At 34.5% G+C, this 15,965-nt stretch overlaps 1 protein-coding gene across 6 annotated transcripts in view; it reads right to left on the reverse strand.

Moving 5' to 3' along the window:
• LOC111155042 (discs large MAGUK scaffold protein 1) overlaps positions 1–15,965 on the reverse strand; it is a 263,035-nt gene that overhangs the window by 124,428 nt on the left and 122,642 nt on the right. For 3 of the 6 annotated variants that reach the window (XM_022515065.1, XM_022515064.1, XM_022515069.1), the window contains one exon: positions 637–735. The exons of the other annotated variants lie outside the window; for them this stretch is intronic. In XM_022515065.1, the coding sequence (XP_022370773.1) occupies positions 637–735 (99 nt within the window). The remainder of the gene's footprint in view (positions 1–636; positions 736–15,965) is intronic. 6 annotated transcript variants of the gene reach the window in all.

Below are 15,965 nucleotides of genomic sequence, written 5' to 3' on the forward strand. Positions count from 1 at the left end.
AGAGAAAGAAATATTTCCAAAGAAGGTAAATATATATTGGGAAACAAATATGAATGACACATCCAGTGTAATATGAGGATAAAGATTTTTATTATCTTTAGAAAATAAAATTTCCTGGGGTGCCTGGGTGGTTCAGTGGGTTAAGCCTCTGCCTTCAGCTCAGGTCATAATCTCAGGGTCCTGGGATAGAGCCCTGCATCGAACTCTCTGCTCAGCAGGGAGTCTGCTTCCCCCTCTCTCTCTGCCTGCCTCTCTGCCTACCTGTGCTTTCTCTCTCTGTTAAATAAATAAATAAAATCTTAAAAAAAAAAAAAAAGAAAAAGAAAATTTCCTAAAGCAAATAAAAACTGGTTCAAACAGATTTATAAATACAAAATGCATGATAACAAATCTAAGGAGGTTCAATATTACGAAGTTTAAAACGTGTCCTATCTCATAGTTAACCTAAAAAAATGGCACATATTGAGCCCATTTTATATTAAATCCCAAATATTTAATTCCCTAAAAACACCAGGAGAAGTCCAAAGTGAATTACTAAATCTAACAAAGAAATAGTTAAAACAGCTTGAAAAGAATACAAATGAAACATTAAAAGCAAATGAAATGTTTATAAAGAAAAAAGAAACTAATAAAAACCTGTGGTATGGTGGGTAGGATGACAGTATTCTCAGCAGGGACTGGCAGGACAGGGATCACAGGGACAGTGGGAGAAGAGGGAGGTACAGCTTCTGTTGGCTAAAAATCATCAATGACAAAAAATCAGGAAAAATACCAAAATAAAAGAAAAACACATAACAGAAAATTTTGTCATAATATATTACAGTTTTCAGAAATAACTGAGAAAAAGGTAAAATATTAATATGTTACTTCAATTTAAATGAGAAAATGCTCTCCAGAAATTATTTTAGAAATCATTATGTCACTAATAATAATTTTAATAACTGTAATTAAAATGACAGACTACTTTTTAGATATTTCAGTGAAAATAATAAAAGATAATGACTTACAATTTTCCTCCTCTAGGAGACAAAACACTTACTTCAAAGACTACAAAATATTTTTCCAAGATTCAGAATATTATTTGATTACTTTCCTCCTTGCATTCAAGGAATCAAAAGCAATTTTATTAGTCCATCAGGCAGGAAACTGGGGCTTAGAAATTCACAAAGGATTCAAAGGACTTAAAAATTGAATCTATTATCACTTTTTAAAATCTATGCTATTGACCTCTACTATTAAGAACTGTACTAAGCTGCCTTAAAATTGCCTTCAAACGGGCATCTAGGTGGTGCAATCAGTTAATCGACACCTCTTGGTTTCGGGTCAGGTGGTGATCTCAACGTTGTGGGATGAAGCCCCAAGCTCAGAAGGGAGCCTGCTTAAGTTTCTCCTTCCTTCTCCCTTCGCCCCCTCTCCCTGCACCCATGCTCTCTCTCTCAAATAAATAATAAATCTTTTAAAACAACTGCCTTTAAAGTCATTAATTCAACTAACACTGAGTAACTATTATGTGCCACACATATTCCAGAAAAAATTAAAAAAGAACTCTAGTGACATAAACTAAGGGGCTTTGATATTTACACTCAACTACTCTATCTGGCTTGATTCATTTAATTTTACAAAGATGTAAATGTAAAACAAGACGTGTTTTGTAACTTGTCCTAAACCTTGTTAACTGGATTAATTCATAAACATTTATTAACCAATAACATATTCTACATGTATAAGAGAAACATTAAAATCCAACTGATTACAGGACAAGGTGCATTAAAAGAGACTTAGAACAGGAAGAACAAATTTGCTGAAATCAAAACTATGCTTTTCCTAACAAAGAAATACAAAATAAAATTACAATGTTGACCTTCTTGGTCTATCAGTTAATCAAAATTTATTAAAAATGCATGGATTCTCTTCAACAATGGTGCTGGGAAAACTGGATATCCACATGCAAAAATAATGAAGTTATATCACTCTCACATCATATACAAAAATTAATAAATTAATGAACAATAGAAATATACATACTAGAACTCATAAAACCAGAAAACAAAGGGGTAAATCTTCCTGACCTTAGATTTGACAGTGAATTCTTAAATATATCAAAAGTATAAGTGACAAGAATAAATGAACCAGACCTCATCAAAATGAAAATATTTTGTCTACCAAAGGACATTATCAAGAAAGTGCAAAGACAACCTACAAAATGGGAGTAAATGTTTACAAGTCATACATCTGATGGGGGTTTAATAGCCACAATATATAAAGAACTCTTACAACTCAACAACAAAAAGATAGTTAAAAAATGGGCAAAGGACTTGGACGGTCATTTCTGCAAAGGAGATATACAAATGGCAAATAAGCACATGAAAAGATAATCAACAAATTATTATTCATTAGAAAAATGCAAATCAAAGTTACAGCAATAAATCACTTCACACTTACTAGGAGGCTGTAATAAAAAAAGAAAAACAAAAACAGAAAGCAAATGCATTGGCAAGGATGTACAGAAACTGTAATCTTCAAAAACTGTTGGTAGGAATCTAAAATGGTGTAAGCTGCTATGCAACAGTTTGATAGTTCTTCAAAAAAGCTAACTATAGTATTACCGTATGACCCAGCAATTCTACTAAGTATACATATACTCAAAATAACTGAAAACAGGGAGTTGGATACTTTACATCACAATGTTCAGTGATGCATTATTCACAACATCCAAAAAGGTGGAAACAACCCAAGTGTCCATCAACAGACAAATGGATAAACAAAATGTTGTATATACATGCACTGAATTATTATTCGGTCACAAAGAGGAATGAAATTCTGACTCATGATACAACACGGATGTATACTGAAAACATTATGTTCTCAAGTGAAATGAATCAGACACAAAAGGACAATATTGTATGATTCGACTTACATGAAACATTCAGAATAGGTGTACTCATAGAGATAGCAAGTAGAATGGAAGTTACCAGGCTAGGAGAGAAGAGCATGGGAAGTTAATGATTACAGAGTCTGTGAGAGGTCATGAAAAGTTTTGGAAATCTAATAGTGATGGTTGCAACACTGTGAATGCAATTAATGCCACAGAATTATATATTAAAAAAGGTTAAAATGACAAATTTTATGTCAGATATATTTTGCCACAATAAAAATCTCAAAGTAAATTTTAATGCACGGAAACAGGTCCTTTCCCACTGTTGTTGGATATACAAATTCATACAAACTTTAAGAAAAGCAATTTAGTAGTAATTATCTACGGTCTTAAAAAAGTGTAAGCTCTTAGACTTAGTTCTAGAAATCTACCGAAAGTGAACAATTTAAAAAACAAATATTCTAAGAGTCTTAATACATTCTACTGACACTGTTTATACTTGGGAAATGTGGAATATCCTAAATATCCAAAGGTGCTGGAATGGTTAAGTATACACATAATGATAATTATGTAAGATTAAATATTACACAACAATTAAAAATCATCTGTAAGTACAGTCTGTAGATCTGGCTTGGGACTCTAGTCACTAATTATATGTTGTTTCCATAAAAAAAAACTTTAAATTCCATATTATGAGTTTAAAATGCATCACTTAAATATTAACCAACTTTCAGTTTAATACTCATATCACTTTTTAAAAATTTTTGAGGTTCTGACTCTAGATTTACAACAAAGTGTGAGAAAAAAGTTTTAAAAGAACTGCCACTTGATCAACTAGGTATACCTACAGGAAATGAAATGAATCCTACCTCTACCTTATACAATACTTAAGATTAATTGCAGACTGTTTGCTAACATAAGAGAAGTACAAAAATTAGATTTCTAGATGATAATAATGACAGAATGTCACCATGCCCCTGGTGTAGGTAAAGACTTCTTTAACAGGAAGGTACAGATTGTTGAAGCTAAACAGGGTGAGGAGAGTGTCTGTACACAGGGAGTAGAGGGGTGGCAGTGGTCTAGAACAGGTCCTTGGAGCCTGAGCAGGAAAAGGAGGGTATCCATATGGGCAGAGCAGTGGAAGCAGGCTGATATGTTTTGTTTGAACCTAAATGTGGCAGTAGCAGTAGTCCGGCATGAAGTGTAGGGGCCTCAGTGAAGTAAAAAGGAGATATGATGGAGCTTGGGCAGAGTAAGGAGGGTGTCCCACCAAGAGAAGTGGTGATGGGAGATTGCTGACATACGGGAGATTTTGATCTAAAAAATACATACATAAAGGATAAGGGGAATAAGATACCTCATGTCAGAGAAAGGAGTTATGAATATGGAAAGGGAAAAAATTAGCATGATATCTATGGTTCCAGAATAGAAATGGAGGTATTAGCATGAATGCACGGCTTTCAATATATAGAGATAGACTTGGAAACACAGACATACGGGTGTGTGTGTGTATATATATACATATATTCCCTAACTCTGCCCACAAAGAATATCTGGGGGCAGTAACACACCAACAGCATGAACACACCTAGCATTCAGATCATGGTTTCTAAATACCAATTCTCAAATTAAAAAACAAACAAACAACAGACTAGGAGTCTTTGGATTTCAAAATGGCTAATTCCAGTGGTAGAGCTTAGCAAGTACAATAAGATCCTAGAACAACTTGCTGTGCCAGAAAATACAGAAGTGCTTAAGGAATAATGAGGGCAGGACAAAAGACACAGGAGTTAGCTTGAAGAGTTTTGATCAGTCAGACTGGGAACAATTCGAGACTCGAAATAAAGATAACAATGGCATACATAGAATAAAAACAGGATTCTGAGAGTCCATATTGATTTAATAATTATAAAAATAAATGAAAAGATGAGAAAGCATTTCCTTATAGTAGGATGCCAACTAAAAGATGTAGAAGGAATTCTGGAATTTTAAAATCATAATTCGGCAACCACCACAGAAATAATACATTCAAAAGAAATCAATAGATATAAAAATTCCAATGCTGCTGAATGAACCTTCCCTTTCATTCTAGTAGATGAAAGTTTAAATAGGACACATGGATCCACTCAAGTATTTCTCCTAAAAACATTTATTAATTATAGTGAAGAAATCTAGCAGATACTATCTTAATCAAAGTTACCAGTACCAAGGATGGGACAACTCAAAATCATGCTACCTGATAGGATAAAGAACCTATCACTTCTCAGAAACTCCAGTCAAAGATGTGTAACCTGAATCGAATCACTGAATAACAGACAAACCAAACTGACTGATACACTACAAAATAACTGCTGCAGTCCTCCACAGTATCAAAGAAAAAAAAGTCTAAAGTTTATAATTATTTTTTGTAATATTAGGTTTTTTAAACAGCTTTATTGAGGTAAAATTGATATACAAAAAACTTCACCCATTTAATGTAAACAACTTCATGAGTTCAGACATACATGTACCTATGAAACCATCACAATTAAGATACTAGATAGATCTATCACCTCTAAAGTTTCCTTATGCCTCTTCAACAGGGTCAGATATTAGCTGATTAATAATCTACTTTAACATAAAAATAAGACAGAGCTAAATGCTTATATCAAATTTCAACATCCAAGCACAAAAATCTTCTCCACTAGGCAGCTGCTCTCCAAGACCTTTATGATAAACTATAAATCCTTTAATATTACATTTAAACCTCACAGTAACCTTGGCTTTAAGTCTCTTCTAAAATCTATCTCCTTTAGATAAGGATCTGAATACCATTTTTAAGAAATCCTAAAACAACTTATGCCATCTTAATTCACTCCACTCTCTATAGGGCAATGAACAAGTAGTTTGAAAAAGAACATAGCTTCTGCCAGTTTCTTAAGAAAGGCAAATCCTGCTGAAAAAGTCTTCAAAAACAAGTAACGTTATCAATACATACAATTTCCTAGCCACAGCTGATAACGAATTCAGGTAACAAAGAATTACAGAACAACAAAATAATTCATTTAGTTCATCTGAAACAAAAATACAGCCCCAAACAAATGACAGACAATCAAATGAAGGCTGAGTGATGTGGGAACAGCACAGATGTTAGATCTGATAATAGGGTAAAATAAAAAGGTAAGAGGATATTTTAAGCACAGGATTTAGAGCAGGGTAAAATTCTGGGGAGTTGTAGAAGATTCTAAATTGGAAAATGTCATGCTTTAGATCCTAATGTAAACAATGAGGTAGCAAAATACAGTCACCATTATATTTGGGTTATTACAGAAAAGGAGAAATTCAGCATAAGCATTTTAACTTGAAAAATCTTATATACATATTTCATTAGACAATGGTAACTGTTATACCATCATCCTTTTCCTGCTCCATTTGTATCACTCAGTAAGATCAGCTCCAAAGAGGTTTTTGTTTTTGTTGTTTTTTTTTTTAATCATAACCATGTGATTAACAACAGTCTCAGTTGTTTCTATCCATAGCAACACCATGGAATCATCAGCCTCTGAGGCTGCCTTCAGAGACTTGTTTCCATGACAACAGAGGCTATAATATTAACAGTGTCTCAAAGAACATTGCAGAAAATTGTAAATTCCTGTAAAATAATTGGCTTGTACATATTTTAAAAGTACTTTTTCTATGACAGTATGAAATTGACAACTTTTGGAAAAGTGTTTAAACAATCATTTTTAGAGATTCTTATTAAATTTCTTCATAGTTTGCATTTTAAATTCAATGTAAGATCTTAAAATTATGAAATCAGCTTTTAAAATGTAACAGATTTTCACTGAAATGGTCTGAAGCCTTATTAGGGACAGCCACGTGCATAATGTGTACTGTATATCAACATTCATGACTATGCACCACCTTCTTTCACTGCCATTCATGCAATAATAAATGCCCCTGGCGTCTTCCTCAAGAAAGCAAATACTGCTGAAAAACTCTTCAAAAACAAATAACATATCAACACACACTATTTCCTAGCCACAGCTGATAACTAATCTAGCCGCGTAACCAATTCAGTATACAATCAGGAAGGCATATTGAGTTAGCCCGCATTTATTAAATCGCATTCTGCTTAAAATAGCTCAAGTGGTTCTTATATGTGCATATGAATCCTGACTGATACAGGAAGAGACAGAAAGGACAATTAGGCTGCTGTGATAATCCAGATTCTTGAGAGGTCATCAGTGGCTTGGGTGAAAATGGACATGAGTAGTCAAATCCAGATAGATTTTGAATGTACACCTAGTGTCATCTGGTGAATAATGGGAAACTGGGAGTTAGGAAGGACTATTAAGAATAACACCTGTGGTGCACCTGGGTGGCTCAGTAGGTTAAGCCTCTGCCTTCGGCTCAGGTCATGATCCCGGGGTCCTGGGATTCAGCTCATCGGGCTTTCTACTCAGCAGGGAGCCTGCTTTCTTCTCTCTCTGACTGCCTCTCTGCCTACTTGTGATCTCTCTCTCTCTCTCTGTCAAATAAATAAATAAATAAAATCTAAAAAAAAACCCACCACTTTGGCTATTAAAAATGATCTTTTACATCATAGACCCAAGCATAAAAGATCTGCAAGGCTATCTGAATACATTTTTATTGCTAAATTATTAAAATGATTTTCATAGCAGAAGATAAAAATCTGAAGAAAGATAACTGAAATCATATTACAGGATAATTTACATTGACATGTTATATGAATGAGGTAAACTGAGCTTAGAATGCACACAAAGATTCAATAAGGTCTAAATAAATTTATACCACATTTAGGGAAAATGAAATACATGAATTAGCAAATCTTTTGTTAATACCTTAGATAAGGAAAAGCAATTACTCTTGTGCCACTGTTGGTCAATAAGTACCTTATTTCATTTTTGTATGGCAAAGTTAATATTCTTAATCCAAGTTCCTTTGTTTAAAGATCTACTATGCTGTAATGAGATATGCTTCTCTGATCAAATGTTAAAGAAGCTGTTTAGAAGGGGGCAGAAAACAAAAAATCCGGCAATGTTTATAGAAGAATACAGCAGAGCAGATTTATCAAAACTCTACTTGGGAATCACTGTACTTACTGAACAGGGGTCCAGTATCTTTAGAATAAAGATATTTTTCATTATTTAAGTCTGACTCTCTCCCCTCTGGTGCAGGGGGGAAAATGTTATCTGAACCAGCTACATGTGACATCCACATCATAATTATCTCAGAAGCAAACATCAATAAACCAGGTACATTTTAAAACAAATCACTAGGTGTTAAATTACAAAGTTTTGATTTTAAAATAAAAAGGAGAGATCAGAAAATAGATCCAGTGATTAATAATCTTATTATAGAAACACGGGTACAGTTTTGTTACTTCACACAGACAGATTATCCAGTCTGTGAATCTATTTCTGCTGGCAAGATTCATGATAATGAATTAAAGTTTATCATCCCTTTATTATGAAAAGATGGTATTCTATCAGCATTCAGCTCATTCACTTTGTGCTGGTAGAAGGATGAATCAACAACCACTAAAAATTTAAAGTAAAGAGACCTTAAACTTGGATTTAAAGATATGGTTACATAATTAACAAGTAGGTATGACACTACAAACTGCAATATACTTTAACCTGATTTTTAAACGAGAAAATGGTTAGAGAAACCTGTACAGCCATGGAGTTCATGATTACTAATATAAAATGCGCCCTCAATGCTTTCTAGTAATCATACATTTACCCTATTCTATTCATTCTTCTAGAAGTCCGTAATGATTCCAGCCCCTGTTGCCTTTCTACTATTCTCCTACCACTTACTGTTTCAGCTATACTGACCTCCCTGCTGTTCTCCAAATAGCCTGAACTTGTTTTGGTCTCAGTCTTTTATTTACTTACTATTTCTCTGCCAGGAATGCTTTTGCCTCAGATATCCACATGGCTCAATTCCATTACTTCTTTCATGACTTTATTCAAGTATCAAATATATGTAGGAGATACTGCAAAAAGATTTTTCTGTGTGCATGGGGAGCCACTACCAATCAGGTGTTCAAGATGTTCTATCATTTGATGAACTTAGGACAGAAGTCTCAAAAATATGAAAGTGCCCCAAAATTGCCAGTTTCATGTTTTTCTCTACCAACAGTAGCTAATTGCCTAATAATGTCCTATGTGAAAATAAACACGTCTTGCTTAGGTACATTTGCTCAATAGATTTTCAACTTTTTTTATTTTTAAAGATTTTATTTTTAAGTAATCTCTACAACCAATGTGGGACTCAGACTCACCACCCAACATCAAGAGTTGCATGCTCTTCCAACCAAGCGCTCCAGGTGCCCCTCTTCTCTTTTAAAAACTGTATTAATAAGTATTTTTCACTGACGGCTTGTATTTAAAAGCTGTGGTGCTCATCTTCCAAATTTCTAGGTTCTACTAATTTCAACTTGTTTCTAGGTCCCTACCACATGTGGCAGCTGCTTCCTACGGTTACTATCTGTTTTACTTTGGTGTTTCACTTTTCCTTTTCAAATCTCCAATTCATTTTTTTTTAAAAGCACCCTCCTCCCCCAATATTACATTCTGTTAAAATAAATGCTGTGGTTCCTGTTTTCCTCACTGGACACCCTGTCAAGGTTAGCAAGCCTCTGGCTAAACATAATTCTTTACCATTCTATAATTAGATTGCTTCTCCCACCTCTAGATTCCTCATTTAAAAAAAAAAAAACAAAAAAACAAACAAAAAAAAAAACCACACCAGAATATTTTGTGGATCTACTGATAATGGTAGTAATGAAGATGGTAATGATGATGATTATCAGGTATTATTAGGGCTTTGCTTATACTGTCTCATTTAATTTCCACTAAATCTTGATGTGGATAACACTTTTTCATCTCTATTTTCTACAGGTGGAGGAAAGAGATTCAAAGAATTTAGATGTGAATTTGTCTAAAGTGCCACAGCTAGTAAATAGCAGAACAGAAACTTAAACTCAGGCCATTATCCTCTAACAACAGTCTGCTCAACCAGTATGCTACACTGTCTTTTAAAAATACTTTATTTTGGTCCTTTAAAATTTAGAATTTATTTGGTCCTTATTGTTACTATCATGTTTTACCACAAAGACAATATATAATACCCCCAAAAAGAAACAGAATACTTGTTCAATCCTTAGCTCAAGGATTGGCAAACATTTTCTAAAAAGGGCCAGATAATACATATTTTAGACTTTATGGGCCATGTTTCTGTGTTGCAACTACCCAACTTTGTGCTATAGTAGCTTGAAAATGGCTATACCCAATACACAAACAGAGCTGTGTTCCAATAAAACTTCCTTTATCTATGATAATAAAAATATGCAACTCCTCCCATAAGATCATGGAATTGAAAATAAAAAAATAATACATATAGAAATTTCAAATTTCATCTATAGTTATTTAAAATATTTTTATAAAAAAGGCTTATATAATAAAGCAGTGTTCTTATAACTGAAAGAATATAGGCTCTATACTGTATGTAGCCTTTCAGTTTGGGAAGAGTGATTAAAATGACATGATTTTTGTTCTGCTTCCCATTACTACCCACCCCCCTGCCAAATCCTGCTTATGGTACTTAGTATAGATGAAGCAATTAATTCCCAAGATTGGGGTATGCATCTTGTTTATCTCCAGTTTTCAAAGTAACTTCAAACTGATTTTTTCAAATCTATAATACTTTGATACATTAGGTAGCTCTACCAAGATCAGTCAGAGTTAAATACAGAAAAATGAAGCTGGAATCTGTTTTAATCCAAATCTCAGATTATAATCTCTAGTTATTTCTCTCAGGACCAACAAAAAATCTGTAAGGCAATCAACTAGTCCTATTCTGTCATAACAATAACTGCTTCACACTCCAGAGCTGGCTAAATTAATAGCCACAATTTAGATTTCACAAAAACTAAAAAATATTGTTCAGAAATATAGGATTAAATTGGGGTTTACTAAAGGATAAAGAATTAATAGGCAGGAATCCTTTTAAGAGGTAAGGGAGAAAGTCTTTTAAACACATTTATCTAGAGGCAGAAGAAGTTGTGTTTAGGCTTTCCTAAAATTCCACTACCTCCAGATGTCATTGCCAGTTGGTTTATACTTGCACAAAATAGGTCCAGTCTTTTTTGATTGATTTGCATATGCCTGTAAAATTATTACATCAGTTGGTTTATTTAAAGTTTGTTAAATAAGGTGTTAATTGTAGGCTACTGTTCTCCACATGGTCTGAAAACTATTTTTGCTTTTATAAAAATTCTAAATTTTAAAAATGGAGGACTGAAATGTAATCTAAATTACAGTGCCAGGAAGTACAAAGAATAACACAGAAAAAAATCTTTAAAGAAAATGAATCTAAGTCAAATTTTAACGATATGAATTTAAATTCTTCATATGTACAGGAATACATATGCCTAATTTTTTCGCAGAGAGCTTTGGATTACTTTTGAAATATACATGATTTTGCAAAATCCTGTAGTGTAGACTTTTTTTAATTAAAATTTTTTTTAAAAAAATTTTAAGCCATAGTTCTACATATAAAGTGCTTGGGAAATTTATAGTGGCCAAACCATATTCAGAAGCTCCAAACTTCCCCACAGCCAACATCAGATTAAATGAAAATAAACAAGTATACAACATTTGTTTGTTAGTTCAACAAATATTTTTCAAGCGCATTCACCATGCTAGTTTCTGGGGATATAAGAAAATACACATCTTATACTATCAGCTCTTGTGAAGCTTATGGTTTAGCAGCTAATATTAAACAAATCATTCCCAATTGATTACCTGAAATAAATTGATTATAGTTGTGATAAGAGGTATGAAGTACAAATCTCATAAAACAAACACTGCTTGAAAATATAGGCAAAAATGTTACAAAGGCTGAATATCTTATCCTGACCTCATGAGAAGTGGATAATTTTTTAGCACTGTTATTAACACACTATTTTAAAGGTTAACTTTAAAACCTGTTTGAATATATTAAAAATATATAAGCTGCAGCTTGTGAAATTTCTTTTTACCTGTGTGTCCTTGACAAAAGGGCCATCTAACAATCATGACAGTATACAGAGGTTACAAAGATGAATACAACACATTTCCTATTTATAAAGAGCTTATATAAACAAATTTCATTTATTTAGTTCTTTAAGCTATAGCCAATTGAATCTCCATTAAGATACTCATTTTTTAAATAGGCTTTATTTTTTTGAAGCAGTTTTTAGGTTCAAAGCAAACACGAGGATAAAGTACAGAGTTCCCATACAGCCTATGCCCACACAAAAGCTAGTCTTCCCATCATCAACATTTACCACCAGAGTGATACATTTGTACAAATGATGAAGCTACATTGACACACCACTATTATCCAAAGTTCATAGTTCAGGGTTCACTCTTGGACATTCTATAGGTTTTAACAAATGTATAATGTCATTTGCCTACCAATATAGGATCATACAGAATAGTATTACTGTTCTAAAAGTCCTCTGTGTTCTACCTATTCATCATCATTCTTCCCTAACCCTTGGTAACCACTAATCTTTGTACTGTCTCCATAGTTTTCTCTTTTCCAGAATGTCATATAGTTAAAAGGATAGGGTACGTAGCCTTTTCAGATTGGCTTCTTTCACTTGGTAACACGCATTTAAGGTTCCTCCATGTCTTTTCATTTCTTTTAGTGATAAATCAATTCCTCTGTCTGAAGGTACCAGAGTTGATTTATCCATTCACCCACTGAAGGACATTTTGGTTGCTTGCAAGTTCTGACAATCATAAATAAAGGTGCTATAAACATATGTGCAGGTTTTCATGTGGACACAAGTTTTTAACACATCTGGGTAAATAACAAGGAGTGCAATGCTGGACTGTATGGTCAATATGGTATTTTTAAAAAGCTTATATAACCACTGTAACAATTAATTTTTTGTTTAATCTTCATCTCTACACTTTTCTAAAGTGTCTTACTGTACAAATGACTGGGTCTTAAACATTGTTTGAACAAATTTTTAGTGGGGACATATAGACTCCCTGTAAGAAATTCCACAACATTCTTCAGGTGAAAAAGGGAACAATTAATTTCTAAATCTGAGTCATGGTACCAATCTTACCACTTAGCTTTAGTGGCCTTTTGAGTAGGCAATTAAACTTTGCCAACAGGCAGCACCTCACAACCAGTATAGAAGAGTTTTTATCCTAACCTTGGTTTCTTGGTCTGTCAATACCCAAAGGAGACTATTTCTAACTATTCTCCTAGAAACTATCCTATCAGGATCAGCATTTCCAAAGTAGTTTAAGAGGACTGTCTACCTACTTTCTATATATTCTAGTTTAATACAAAGGCAATATATTGCTGAATATAACCAATTTCATTCCTTAGAGGTGAAGAAAAATATATAAACTTGACATAACACTTCAAAATACAACTGTCATTAGGCATGAGTCTAAATGTATGAAACATGTATTGAGGAAGGTTAGGCCAATTCAAAACGGTCCAAGGTGGAGATGTCTTGGTGTGACTATTCAGACCTGCTGCCTGGTAAGAAAAATCAGCAGATAAATGGCTATAAATGATGTACCATACGCCTGTTTGCCTGGTAAGTCTATATTTATGCCTGTTGTCCCACTTTACTTATTAATAGCTTTCTCTTTCCATTAAAAGTACTCCAGTTTTGTTGATGAGTTACACAGTCATCCTAATTATAATGAAATTGAACGGTTTCTCTCTTTTCTCTCTGTCTCACCTCCTCATGAGTATCTCTTCCCAGAGGGGTAAAGAGGAAGAGAATCATCAGCTAGAGGATCAGAATAACACTAGATAAAGGGTGATATATGGTTCATAGAAGGTCTAAGGGAGAAATTCCGATGGACAGAAAAATTTATAATAGTAAAGAATCAGACAATATTGAATACTATAAGGAAACAATTTTGTAAAGGTAAGAAGACAGTAATGTTTGGAGTGAAAGAGAACCTGCAACCTAAGATAAGTATCTTGGAAGGCCCTGTGAAAAGGCACAGATAAGGGGATATCTGAAGGCAGTGAGGGAATGAACTATGAGAATATCTACCGGAAAGAAGGGAACATCAAGATAAAGGCTCTTAGATGGTCACATCTGATATATTTGAGGAATAGGAACAAGGCCAGGATAATCAGAGTAGAGTAAGTGAGGGAGCAGTAGCAAACATGACTGGATGTACTTCTGGGGTGAGATCATATAGGCATTTTGGTCTGTAGTTAAGAAGGATTTTGAATTTTACTATATATTGGATCAGAAGCCACAGAAGGGTTAAAAATAAAGTACTGACATTCTCAAAGGATGACACTGGCTAATGGGTGAACAGACTGTTGAAAGAATAGAGACAGAGAGACCAGTAAGAGGTCTACTGCTGTAGTTCAGGCAACAAATTAAATACTTAAAAACTAGTAGTTCTGGAAATTCTAAAAAGTGGCCACATCATAAAAATATCCTGGACATAGAGCCAATAGGATCTGCTGTTAGACTGAATGTGGACCAAAGGAAAAAATAACAGAAAATGATTCCAAGAGTTTCTATCTTCAGCATCTCAGTGAGCGATGGTGAAAGAAGATGATGGGGAGAACAATAAAATTAGACACTTGTTTTTGACATGTTAACTTTCAGATATTTAATCCAAGTGGAGATACTGAACAGGAAGTTAAATATACAAGTCTAGTGTACGAGGATTAGCTCTGGGCTAAAGATACAAATACTGATGTTATTTAAAGGCACAGGACTGGATGAGATCACCTGAAATGTGAGTATAAAAAGACAGAAGCTCAAGGACTGAGCCCTGAGGCACTCTAACATTTAGTGGAAGAAAGAGGAGGAGAATACTGCAAAGGAAAGGGAGTTTGGGAGAATACTGGGAAGGTAGTGTTCAAGAGTCAAAGGCGAAAGGAATTTAAAGGAGGGAACAGTCAATTGTGTAAAAGCTGTTATGGGGGGGCACCTGGGTGGCTCAGTGGGTTAAAGCCTCTGCCTTCGGCTCAGGTCATGGTCTCAGGGTCCTGGGATCGAGCCCCCCACATCGGGCTCTCTGCTCAGCAGGGAACCTGCTTCCTCCTCTCTCTCTGCCTGCCTCTCTGCCTACTTGTGATCTCTGTCAAATAAATAAATAAAATCTTAAAAAAAAAAAAAAAGCTGTTATGGGGTCAAGTAAAACAAAAACTTTGAACCAATCATTGGATTTGACAATCCACTCCAAAAGAGGATTTTCTGGTTGGTTGTTTTAATGAGCGGTATTAGAAGAGGTATATATGCTGATGAGAATGATTCAGTAGAAGGAGAAAGACAGGTAATGCATTGAAGAGAGAATTTCAGAAGTTCTTGAATAGTCGAAGGGACAAAGAAGTGAAGGGTGAGCTGTAGGAATACAGATGGATCATTCATTTTAACAAGGTAGAATAAAGAGTAAGATCATCAACTGAGAATGAGGGCCAGGCAGTGACTACTGGAAATTTAATGTGCAGCTTTGGAGCCAGTGTGTAGGAGGCAGAGTTGCAATTAACCAAGGCTGAATCTTACCAATGAAGTACCAACGAAGGGGCAACAGTTAATGAAAGGCAGCACTCTTAGTCATGGACCAAGGAATCTGAGTGAGGCAAGGAGGGAAGTGAAAGCATGAAAGGAGTGATAGATAATAGAAAATTATGCTGAAGGTCTTCAGAAGACAAATTTTTTAAAAAAATTACTGTAATAGGGGAAGTGAGCTAAAAAGAAAGTAAGTGCTAGTCAGACAGTTTGAAATGCTTACAACTAAGATTTTCTAAGTGTACAGTCAATGGTAATAAGGTTTTAAATGTAACTATTTAAGCAGGTCACCCAAGTGAAAGAAAAGACAAGGTTCCTAGAGCTAAGGATATCAAAGAATTGAGAAAGTCAAGATTTTGGATAGATCACACAAGGATACTGAAAATCACTAAGAATAATTACAGGAGGGGCGCCTGGGTGGCTCAGTGGGTTAAGCCGCTGCCTTTGGCTCGGGTCATGATCTCAGGGTCCTGGGATCGAGCCCCACGTCGGGCTCTCTGCTCAGTGGGGAGCCTG

Source organism: Enhydra lutris, unplaced genomic scaffold (assembly GCF_002288905.1).
Source record: "Enhydra lutris kenyoni isolate GAN:26980312 unplaced genomic scaffold, ASM228890v2 scaffoldscaffold39, whole genome shotgun sequence".
Classification (NCBI taxonomy): domain Eukaryota; kingdom Metazoa; phylum Chordata; class Mammalia; order Carnivora; family Mustelidae; genus Enhydra; species Enhydra lutris.